At 39.4% G+C, this 12,500-nt stretch overlaps 1 protein-coding gene and 1 pseudogene across 2 annotated transcripts; one reads left to right on the top strand and one right to left on the bottom strand.

Annotated features, from left to right (window-relative positions):
- LOC138044123 (methionine-R-sulfoxide reductase B1-A-like) overlaps positions 1–752 on the bottom strand; it is an 8,385-nt pseudogene extending 7,633 nt beyond the window's left edge.
- A 2,056-nt stretch (positions 753–2,808) lies between these two features.
- On the top strand, positions 2,809–8,735 carry LOC138041635 (ras-related and estrogen-regulated growth inhibitor-like). 2 transcript variants are annotated; one of them, XM_068887390.1, is made up of 5 exons: positions 2,809–2,965; positions 3,116–3,260; positions 5,194–5,250; positions 6,270–6,343; positions 7,237–8,735. In XM_068887390.1, the coding sequence occupies exons 1-5, from the start codon at positions 2,900–2,902 to the stop codon at positions 7,627–7,629; spliced, it is 735 nt and encodes a 244-aa protein (XP_068743491.1). In that variant the 5' UTR covers positions 2,809–2,899; the 3' UTR covers positions 7,630–8,735. The 2 variants fall into 2 exon arrangements, with proteins under 2 accessions (XP_068743491.1, XP_068743492.1); XM_068887391.1 differs by having other exon boundaries at positions 2,953–3,048.
- Positions 8,736–12,500: the final 3,765 nt, after the last annotated feature.

The raw sequence follows: 12,500 nt of genomic DNA, 5'->3' as shown, positions 1-12,500 counted from the left end.
TCTGGCCTTGCAGCTCCATCACCAATTCTGGACATGTGGGGGTTTAATTCACACTCAACCGTGACACTTACAGATTTTACTACGTCTAACACCAGACGATTTTACTGATAATTGGCCCCCTCAGGCATGAAAGGGTTAAATTAATTAAACAGGTTAAATTTAATTTTTGTCTTTGCTTGCTTTAAATCATTTCTTTGCTATTTGAGGGAATTGCAGACGTTCCTTGGAATTAAAAATCACCTTAAAATAGTTGATTTTATGAATTGAAAATTGAATAATATTTTCCTCTCATATTGGGTGTCCTGTGGTCATCATGGCCGAAAAATGACTCAGCATGCAAGATCAGTTCATTTTTTTCCTCTGCTTGAAAAATGAGCAAGAGATTGCCAGAGCATATTAAGAAGATTCAAACCCACAGTTAACCTCTACCTACACACAACGAGTGTGATAAACTAACTAACTTCAAACCAAGAGTAAACTGACGCAGATGGGCGAGGAGAAAAAATCCTTAACACGATGATCTTCGAGAATCAATTGCTCTGTTCTCTAAAACTTGAATATACACGCGTCATTGAAAAGCAAAAGTCTGTCAAACAAAGTAATCATCCTTTCAACTCACCTGCTTCAAAGTGGTTTCTGTATTTCTCACTGCTATTCCAAGAGCAAAAGGACATGAGTGCTCTTGTGAGTTCGGCTTCGTTTAGCTTCTCTCTAGCCATGAGCCCGCGTTACCATAACAAGCTGTAAGCGATCGCTATGTAATTTCAACGGAATGTGACACAGAAATAAACTGTTGTGCGTTGTTTTGTAGTCCGACGATTTATAATTAGTGTGTTCTATTTGCTATCAGGAGAAGAATGACCAAGATTATATTTGGTTCTCACCGAAAAGTCCCAGAGGAGCTCACAGAAAACACGTTCTTTTAGGTTATTTTGGTGAAAAAGATGAGCACGAACCAACGACTGGCTCCGCAGTGTTCCGAGAGAACGGTTGCTGTACTTGTAATTCCTTCCAAGTAAAAGAATAAAGCCGAAAGTGAGAAATGACCCTCGCATTTATCTGGACACTGAATTTATAGCAATTTTCTCTTATAGACACCTGAAGAATTCAAGTGGCTTTAACTTGAAGCCACATTAGGTGTCTATGGAAGTTTTCAGGTGTGTATTAGATACAATTGCTTAAATTGTCCAGATAAAGTGTGAGAATCATTTCAGTCACTTTCGTCTGTAACCCTCACCTCAAATATAAACATTTATTTCGAAGAAAAGATCAAGGAATATATTCCTTAAACGGTGCAAGAAAACGTGTCGTTTATTTGAGTGGTGTATGTGGAGATGACAGTCTCAGTCTTATGATGACATTATTAGATTAGTATGTCTGCCAAAGAATAACAGCAAAGATTCTAGCAATCCTCAACCGATTACTGCTGGAAAGGGCGTTTGTTTTAACTGAACGTCAACAACGCCCATTGTTTTGCTTTTCTTTGCTTTCGTTTGGTCAGAGTCTGCAGTTTATGTTTCGTCCAGTTTCATGATTTATTAATGATCGCCCAAATTCTAAACGGTCATCACAAAAATTTTTCAAATGACATTCACTGTTAAATATCAACGTCAATATTGTTACATTCTGTACTTTCAACGCAAAGGAAAGTTAAATTTCTCGCAGTCTTACTGTACTGGACAAGGTGGCATTTGTCAGCATCCCTTCCTCTGTACTGATACGGAGCACGCATACACATGGTCAAAAATATAAACCATCAGTGTTTTAAAACTAAACTTTCTTATCAGCACGTCAGTCAGACATGTTGAAAGCTAGGAATGTGTAGTTAACTGCTGAAATCGGAAATAGGATATGATGAAGGCTCATTGTGGCTGAAATTGAGAAGTAGGGAAGTAATCAGAGTGGGTAGTAAAATCAAGTAAAATAGCACTTATTGTCCAAAAGGGGTTGCACTAGTTATTGATCCGATCCGGTGCCTGAGGCTAAATCCTTGTCTGGTCCAAAATACAACACCCCAAGTAAATAGTTAACCCATGCCTAAAGATAGGGTGATAAAACTCCCCGCCCTTTTGTGCAATTTATTTGAAAACTAAACGCTTATGAACGGGACAGGGAGGCTGATATGTTGGTGTGTCAAGAAGAGATTTATGAAATGTTGGCAATTGAGGCTGAAACTTATGGTTAACCACAAAGCGCTTGAACTAAATCCAAAAGCCCATCTTAACCGCATTTTTTGCCAGTTAGTCTGTTGTTTAAAAAAAACATGGAAGTGACAAGGTGACCTTGAAACAGAATTTTACATTTGAAATCAAACACCATGACTATGCATAAGAAGTTTGCCCTCCAACACGTAAAGAAGTTTCCGGATGCCTTGTTGCAAGGATGAAGGTGTGACCATTAAGCGTCAATATTAGGATTCACGGCAGTAATCTTTGTGCTAAATCGAGTAGCCATCATTGGCATTGATCATGATTGATTTTTGTCAGATCAGACGACCCATGACCCTGCTTCGATAGTCTTTAATAATGTTAGCCTTCAGTTCAGCTACAAACTCCTCCAGTTTCAGAAATGCTATTGTGCAATTAATTACAAAATCCTCTCTGGACAAGCATTTGTGAAATTCCTGTCTGTTAGGAGAGTTCGTATCGTTACGTAACTGCGTTATGCCACAGTGGAAATGAAGACCGTTGTCGTTTTTCGGGAAATAATAAAGGTAGTGACTTCTGAGCAGATCGCACGTCTGAATGCCAATATTGACCATGCACTCGAACGTGACATTTAAATTCCCACTTCAAGATATGTTCCGTCACGCAAATCATGATCTCTAAGTTAACAGGATGGGAGATAAGTACACAATAATTTGATATTCAAATACACAAAGTCATCAAGAGAAGTTTATATGACCCACGGGTCCTCTTGGAAGCACAATATTCCGCATCAGGTCTGGCTGCCAAGGTTAACAATGGTAAGCGTTATAAAGTAACCGTTTTACGAGAATTTTGGTTGAACTCAAACCGATCACTGAAAGTCGCACTAAGTTCTTTTAAGGTATCTTCGCTCTGAGTTAAGTTGACCAAGTTTGCTAAGTAATTAAATGTTGCGTTGTGTTTTGCAGGACAAAGCCGCGTACCCCTCGTTATCAGTTTATGAGCGCCCACCAATCAAAAGCCCAATGGTCAAGAGAAGAAAAAGTGGGGCAACATCGAGTGTTAAAAATGTTCAGATAGCAGTGTTGGGCAAAGACGGTGTTGGGAAGTCAGGTATGCACTAGCGATTGAACTCAGTGAACTAATCTCGGCGGTAGATTCAAAAGCTTCGTACTAGATAAATTATTGTTTTTCTTCAGTCAGACTCTTTCTCTCAGTCTGAAATAAGAAAGAGAAAGGTAATAAGCCAGTTGATCTTGTTTTAACGGAAGGATAAAACGTTGAGTGTTTCTGACCACATTGGGTCTGCGTTGATTTACATTAAAAAGAAACGACCGAAGCAGAAAATATCCTTGAAAGTCGTTGTGACTGTACGTTCATTAGATTATTGCGAAAAAAACGGTTACTGAGATTACTATTTTTCGTGGTATTTAACGTTGAAAATTTTAGACCCTATTGTTTCTTAATAACCAGTGGGCGAAGTATACCTCCTATACAGCGAATGATTGTTAGCCTGAGTATATTGGCCAGACGTTGACAATGGGTCAAGGTTTTACAAGTTTTAACTGTATCCGATTCCGTCTCTAAAATCCCGTGGAGATGTTTCTTCGCACTAGCAAAACTGTAATTGTTCGACAACTGAGTAGAGAAAACTTGCCTATTTTGCTATTTCCTGAAGTAAACAAGAAATTTTTGCCGAAGGGCGACTAATTTGACCGGAGATTGTCACCGCCTGAATTAAAAATAAATAAAAGAAGTCAGCTGAAATTACGAAGGGATTATACTTTCTTTCATCAAACATCAACGGCGAGGTCAAAGATCCAGCCCATCCCTCGGTTGCTTATGGCTTGTTTACCAGCTGGACAGACCTTTCTTTCAAGAACAATTACATCACCTTAAATTCGGAATGATCTTTGTACCATTACTCTGATTTGCACAATTTGTGCTCCATATATTATTGTGTATTCGTGTGGCGATATCAAATGACCAAGAACTAAAGGCAGAAATATCTGACATTAGGAAAAGAGAATTTCGCCAAACATTCTTTTGAACAGCCAGGATAAACTTTTCGGCAAAACTGTGTGCAGTGAAACATCTAGCACAAAAATTAAGTTGTCTCTTCTGATTCTATAGTTTCATTTCATCGACTTTTGTCACGAGAATTTTTTCTCTTCAATATTCAAGATTTTATTAATCTAAGTATTAACACGTTATCTCATTTTTTTTTCCTCTTCAAACCGTAAATACACTGGTTAATGATTTTTTTTTTCGCTGAACCGGCCGTGTTGTCTCGATTAGCGCATGAATAAGTATATGCCTCCCGCTTCGATGCGTATGCAAAAGTCACGAAATAGATTTTAACTGCGAAAACAAGTGATAACGTTGATTTTTGGGTTACTTATCTTGAAAAGTAAAAAGGAAAAGCCGTTATCCTAAAAAATTCCCAAAGTCACCTCACATAGTGGTCTTTACCATTCTACGTTCTACAGCAAAATGATTGATTGCTTCTGTTTTTTTTTTTTTTTTTTCATACCTTATTCCCTTCGCATTCTTTCACAAGACAAAAACAATGAAACATATAAGTTTCCCTTGTCGAGCTACAGATCGCTATCTATGGTGAACCACAACACAATTTGTACTATTTGGTAAATGATGTGCTGGAGAGTTCGAAATCTTGGTCCACTATCTTGAAATGGAGTCCTTCTGGACGGTTCTGAGGTCTTCAATTGTTTTTCACTTAAATTGCAATAGCTTACCATCAATCTAATCGTTTGATGTAGACGAAATGTCAACTACGCACTTGTTTTCTTTACATTCAAGAATCCACCTCGATTGTTCCCAAGAGGCACAATACTCTACGATGACTTATCTCATAGGCCACTCCTGAATTTTCCACTTTCGGAGCTACAGCAGCTTTATGGGAAATATTTGGCGAAATTAGCTAGCGTTTGCAAAAACGTAACCTTTCTTTGTAAGAGAAAACTTGGTTAGTTAAAAACAGATGCGTGCCCATTGGAGTCTCTTTTGTTTTGTCTTCTTTATTTAGCTTTCACAGTTCGTGCCTTAACCCGACGTTTTATAGGAGAATACGACACAACATTGGGTGAGTTGTGATTTTAACTAAAATTTGTTGTAAGTCCCCGACCACCTTGTAATCTTGCGTAATGGCAATGCATTAGTGTCAAGGGATGATTGTCTACGTTAGATAAATACTTGCTAATGATTTCCTGGATTAAAATTCTTAATGTGTTTCTTCGTATGGGTCTTTGATTTAATCTTTGCATGGAGTTGCAGCAATTCTCCCCAATAATACTAAATGTGTTTTGTTTGCAAAGCAACAAACAGATAATCGGAAAATTCGCGACTATAAGCGACCAAGTAGCCGACGTAGTTTAGTCTAGGAGATGCGGAGTTTTTCACTGTTTTTATATCAACAATGATAAACATTGCCTCACAGCGTAAACTGTGCATCACGAAGGTACACCTGAGCTTGGCATATTTGAATGGAGCAAGACGAAGGGTTACAACTTCCATTAAGTTCAAGTAAAGTTCATATAAACAATCGAATAGAAACTCTAGTCAGTTAGTGAAGCTGGTAAGCCCCCGCGAATACGGACCCCTCGGCCATTTGCAATGTCTGGTGTAGATTGCAGGACCACCTACGACAATCGGTGGACCAAATTGATTACCTGGACCGCTCTGATCTTCGTAGATCTGAAAAGCAGGTTTTAAATGTGAAAGAATGAAAGACTGGATGAAGAAAAAAAGCCTGTCCCCGATCTCCGAGATGTCGAGGAATGTCTGCACTGGATCTTCTTCCTTCTTTCTTTTAATTGCGGATAGAAGTTTTCAAAAAAATATTAACGCTGTTTAATCCCCCCACCCCCCCCCCCCCAAATTAAATTCATTACAATTTTTCTCTATACTCATCTCAATTGTTATCTGAACATACCACCGTAATTTTAAAGGTTACACACGCGCAAAATTAATTTAAAGATCCGTTTCGCGTAAACGCCATACTAAATCTTTATATTGAAGACTGATTTAAACGTAAAATTACACAGAAGCCAAGCCCGTGGCTCTTGGTCTTTTTAGTTATACTTCTTTCTTCTGTTTCCGCAGAATGCACTTATCGGCATCATGTAGAGTTGGATGGGCAATTTCTATCACTTGACGTGCTGGACACAGCAGGAAAGGTAAGCATGAGATATTTTCCTTTCAACCGGCGGAAAAGCTTGTTAGCCCATCGGAGCCCAGTAAGGGGAGAGTTTAACTCCGGTCGCAAGAAGGAAGAGAAACAGCTGCGTTTGTAATCAAATGTAAACGTGGGTGGACTTTCATGTCACCTCGATCGAAAGACTGTGAAGCGTAAGTCCCTCCTCGCGGCCCTCAAGGTTTGTAAAATGATGCGGAATTTTAGAAAACCGAGTATTCGCAAAGTGCAGGAGTAAGGAGTTTTTGGAGTTGTGGTCGATCTTCTACATGCAGCAAGTATCTTAAAGGGGCAGATTATGCCGTATAAGCAAAATTATCGCTCGGCAAATTGTTTTTGCAAACGTTGGCCGTGAAGCATGCACTTATATTTCAACAGACTTAACAACTAATTAGAGTTTAATGTGAAGTGCTAGTTTTCTGCCCCACAGGAACCATGTGAGCGTTAGCCCTACTAATGGAAATGGGCCCACACAAGGACAGACAAAAACTCTGACCAGGGTGGGAATTGAACCCACGACCTTTGGGTTAGATCACCGCTGCTCTACTGACTGAGCTAGAAGGTCAGATGGGAGCAGGCCGTGGGAACTGAAGATCTTAAAGCCAAGGCAATGAACATGTACAAGTACAAGGAAAGGTTACGTTTTTGCAAACGCTGGCCGTGTATCACTTATATTTCAACAGACTTAACTGATTAAAGTGTAATGTGAAGTGCTAGTTTTCTACCCCATATGAACCATGTGAGCTTTAGCCCTACTATAATAGAAAAGGGCCCACAGGGAGGGAGAGTCAATTGCCCAGTGCTGGAAATCAGCACAGATATCGAAAGCACATAGCCTGATAAACGATGTCTAAATTGCTATCTTTCCTTTTGCAGAACTCTCTAGAGAAAATAGACAATTGCGTTCACACCGGATCTGACTTATTCTTCGTGCTCTACTCAACAACAGACCGTTCATCGTTTGAAGAGGCTTCTCTACTCTGCCAATACCTTCTGAAAACGAAAAACATCAATCCAGCGTGCCTCATTCTTCTTGGAAACAAGACCGACCTGAAACACTTCAAGGAAGTTGACGAGTACGAAGGTCGCCTCCTGGCTCAGGCCCTGGACTGCGGCTTTCACCAACTGTCCGTTTCCGAAGGATTTGTTGATTCTCAAAATGTCCTTTATAACACTCTCAGGCAGTTTGTGAACTCACAGAAGCAGGGATCACCTTCAATAAGGGTGTTTATTGACAATGTATTAAGTAGAAAGAAGTCAGTGTCGTAATTGAACGAAGATTCAGCAAGAGAATTGTTCGCATGCGATTGGCGCATCCCCCCAAACATGCATACACAACTGCAATCAGAAATCTTGTCTCTAACTTATTTTAAAGACAACCGCTTCATAAACAAACATTCGCGTTTATGGCCGGCAAACGACACAATGAAATTTGCCCAAACTCTAAAATGAGATACATGAGCTAGAAGAGGAGGACAAGTTCATGGTTAAGGACAATAATTAGCATGCCTTCAGTTTGCCGATTCTCGTTGGTGGCAAACGGGAAGATTAGTCTCGCTGTTTACGGTAGAAACCCTTCTGAGGGGACACATTGGGAAACCGAAAAATGCTTTTTGCTGACGGAAATTCGAAAACATAGGGTTTGAGTGGAATTTCAAATGAACGGCCTTCTTCTCAGCGTCGAGTAGAGCTGTTTGCGCACCAGAGTTCCCTTTTAGGAGCTTCGACTCCATAATTCATTTGCGCTTAATCCGTAACATTCCCTGAAAACCACATTATATCATACTTTCTAAAGTTCAGTAAGGTTCATGAAAAGCGAATTCTTTCTTTCCCAGCTTGTTCCGGGATAGGTTAACTTTGATTATTAAATTTTCAACCTCGGTTAATGCACTTCTCGTGCTCTGATTGGCTCATTCAATCTCGGTTATCACCTCATGTACCTTAGTCTGACCTTACATTGTAAATGATCGAGCTAAGCGTTGCTAAGCTTAAATTTCTTTTCGCCGTAAAGCGAAATTTATCTCTGGAGAAAGCCAGAAAACATTTTTGTGGAAAGTGTGGATCAATTCCGACGTTTAGAAGTACGCGAATAGGTAAGAAATGTTTTTGTGATGAGCCTGCGTCTTTCTGACCACAAGGTCTTACCCATCATCTCATCAGTTCTTATCAAGATTTTTCGATTTTGCTCGGATTTCCTCGCTTTTTTCGCTGGTATTTTGTACTTTCTAAACTTTTGGAGTTTAAGGAATTTAATAAAACAGTTATTCATTCGCGCTTGTTGGATTTGAGACTGGTTATAGCCAACTCGGCGCTACGCGCCTCGTTGGCTATTTACCATCTTATATCCAACGTGCGCTCATGGAATAATAGTTAAATATTTTGACAGCCATTTTTTTTTTGGTAAGCCGATTACGAATGTTTAATTTATACTCTTAAAAGAACGCGTCCCCCGCCACCCCAACCGAGTTGCTTCTCATGACACAAATAGCTAGGGGAGTGGTCTTACGAGGTGTGTTTGCAAACTCTCTGACAAGTTACCAAACAACACTTTGCGCGGTATATAACAAGTTTCTCGTTTTCACTGTATAATAAGGATCCGAAGGATCAACACAGCGAAACGAAACTTAACTTGTTTTACTCACTGTCATGACGGCATGTATATAGTACGGCACAGAGTTGCCTACGCATTCTTATAGGTCCGCAATGTGCACATACCGGTGATACCACGCCATACATCAATGGATGAGTTGGTTTTGGTGGAGTGCGTAGGTAGCCGCGACTATCTCCATCACTAATCAGAAAGATAATAGCCAATGAACCCCCTAATGATATGAAATTTTAGGTATTGATCGTAGCGGAAGTAGTGGAAATAACGTTTTTCTGATCTTACTTCAGTTCGCACTTACAACCTGCTGATTTCTACCGGAAGTTGCTGTGCATCATGGGTTGAAAATTCAGGGGAACTAGCCCCACCCCCTTGCTTAAAATCCACGCGCGGATAAAATTTGTTTACAATGTTCCCACAGACGAATTTTAACCGCAAATTTCGCTTTTGATGGAGTTCTGGGTTTCTCTGTGGGCTTTATGATAATTGCGCGAGTTAAAAAGAGCCGTGGCATACCCTAGCAGTTTTTAGACATATCTGTGCTGCCATCTGCCCTTTCTCTAATCTGAAGCCATTCGAAGATGTCGAATTACGGTCGCCGAACGTGTTTTATTAGCTGAAAGATACTTGGATAGCTTATTGAAACGATCGGAAAAGGAAAAAGACAGCGTTCGTGAATGTTTAATGTCGCTTTTATTCAGTTTTATTCTTCTTTGTCCACAAGGCTTACTGGAACACTAGAGATTCTTTGGCTTAAAGATTTTTTGAACTGTTGCTGGATCCCGTTGAACACTTTTATCAGCCACTTTACATCTCTGGTTCCATCTGGTTGTTTTAGTAGTTCCAAGACGGCGAGCTGTGCTGCGCGAACTAACGTCGCGTCTTTGGCAACTGGAAAGAATACCTCTGGCTCCAGCATTTCCTGACTTGAATGCGAGTACGTTTCCCGAATTCCCGCTTCAGCTGCTTTTACAGGACTTACTTGCAGTGGAACTCGACTTAACATTTTTAGCAAGAACAGAGACAATTTTGACGCCGGCAATTGAAGAAATGTTTGCCAGATTTCACTTACTTCTTTATTTCAGCGACTTTATTAAAGCGTTTTTCTGTTAATTAAATGCACTCACAGACAAGGGAAATACTTGATGGGTTATATTGAGGCTCAATAAAATTAACTACGAATGAATTTGCGTAAACAGCAGGTGATTTATACAGGGTATGCCATGGCTAATAAAACACCAACGGCGGTTACAAAACTTTGCTGTAGAACGTTTCAGTACCAGCTTACATTCGAATGGTTAATATGTTGAATATACGAAATTGAAACGTTAATTTGGTAATGTTTGTAACCGCCGTTTGTGTTTTAATAGTATTTATAACAGTCAATTGGATATGAATTGAATAAAGTGTACGTTAATTTTCGACTTTTTAAAAATGGATTCAATGTTGCCGTTCGTCTGTTCAGTAATAGATCATAGATGACTTCAAAATAAAGAAAGAAAAAGCCATGTGTGTCACTGATGTTCTGACCATATTTTGACGTTTGACGTCTTCTGTAATCTAATTGGTGAATAGACGCACGGAAACATGGACTCTATTTGTTCTATGCAATAAAAAACTAAAAATTAAAGGTTTTTGATGATGACGTCAGCTATGCGTCTGTCCTCTGACAGATCATAGGTGAGAACCAATCAAATTGCGTGCATTACTGAGCTTATCATATACTGACTTTTCGTTCTTCTTAACAAATAGATTCCAAGTTGCCGTGCGTCTGGATCTGTTCAGTAATCACAGATGACGTCAAAATGTGGTAAGAACAAAAAAGTGGCACAAATCCTCCTCACAGTTTTAATGAAATCCCAGTAGGACAGGTATTGAGAATGAAGAATATCATGATATCAGCCGAAGAGGTTTGATCTTCACACCAAATTCTCATATCTCCCCAACAAAGAAATATGTGGAACTAGTTAGGAGAATGAACGTTTCGATCTTGCAACTGAAAGGATTAAACGAGTTGATAAAGATAAATTGCTATGGTAAGAGAGAGATTTCTGAGCTGATGTTCTTCTAATGAAGAGCTAACTCTCGAATCGTCAGTTCACTCAGCAGAAAAATAAATAATTTTCTAAGAGACAGTTTTTAGTACACGTGTGTCCAGGGCTGCAATGATCGCGAAATTTCAATGAATACGAGCCGACTTTCCTTCGAAGTTAAGTGGCTAGCTTGAAACGACAACCGTTAAAGGGCTATTCCGCAAGCATAACAAACGACCTGGTATTTGAGAAAAACAGAGAGGTTCTTTAGCCCAAACAAAAACAACTAAAGAAGCAAGGAAAGGGAAATAAACCCAAAGCGCCGGTAGCTTTGCATTTGACAAGCGACGAACTAAAACACTCTTCACTTTGGACTACTTTGGAATATCTGAAACACATTAAGTGTTGTAAATTTTATTAAATAAAATGTCGGTTGGGCGATTTTAAACCATTGTTTATTGCTTTCATCGCCCCACTCCATTTGTGCGAAGTAATTTTGTCTATCAAACACTAACACGAAAAAAACCTCAGTACCTATGAAATAAACACATTACAGCAGGAAAATGCTTTGTACGATTTTTATTCACCCGTTGTTTCGTATCAGAAAACTCACTCGTTCGCTGCACTCACTCATTCGTTTTCTGATACTACTCAACTCGTGAATAAAAATCGTACGCGCGCATTTTCCATGAAGTAATCTCTATATGTTGCCAAAAACGTACAATGTTCAACCCACACAAATAAAGAGGAATTTGTGTTTCCAAAAACGTTGTGCTCCAATAAGTAAATATATCGTCATTGATGAGGAGGTTTACTCCCCGGTGTGAAGGTCACACACTGTGGCCCTACACTCATTGACGTTTTGTTCTCCTTTGGATACAAACAATAAAGAGAAGCTTGGCTGATTTGAAATTAAACATTTTACGCAGCACGTACAAACTTCAAATTAACTGGTTCGCGTGATCAATTTATTCCATGCAGAGGTTCATTGAGGAGTAAAACTAGTTCTCAGTCAGCTCGATTGATGGAGGAGCATTTAGCCAGTTCTGAATTCACTTTCAAAGCTGAATTCCAGACTTTCATTTTCTTACTTCTCGAGTACCGTTCTCAACTGCTCATGATCTAAAAAAATGCTAGTATGCTTTTTTTTCGCAGTTTATAGATAGTTCTCTCAAATATCAATTCTCTTGAGTTTTAAGTAATGGAGCGTTTTAGAAACGGTAGACGACGCGAGGCAAACTTGAGCATTTTGTTAACAGTACGACAATGTTTGCGAACTAAACAGCCGGATTCGAATGCCGACAAAGTATCAATGGAGACTCATGCTTATCGACGACAAGCTTCGATACGTTTAATTCAGCAAATTTCACGCTTCTGTCTTCAAGAAATGGGGAAAACTCATCGGCAGGTGCAGCACGATTATTTTTTCCATTAAATCTTATGTTTTGTTTCGGTGAAACAATCGTTGCCTTTTCGGAAGTCCTTGCTTAACTGAGGCCACA

The sequence above is a fragment of the Montipora capricornis genome, chromosome 3 (assembly GCF_036669925.1).
Source record: "Montipora capricornis isolate CH-2021 chromosome 3, ASM3666992v2, whole genome shotgun sequence".
NCBI classification, from domain to species: Eukaryota; Metazoa; Cnidaria; class Anthozoa; order Scleractinia; family Acroporidae; genus Montipora; species Montipora capricornis.
Note: the sequence above shows the minus strand (reverse complement) of the source record. Positions and strands in the feature narration are given on the sequence as shown.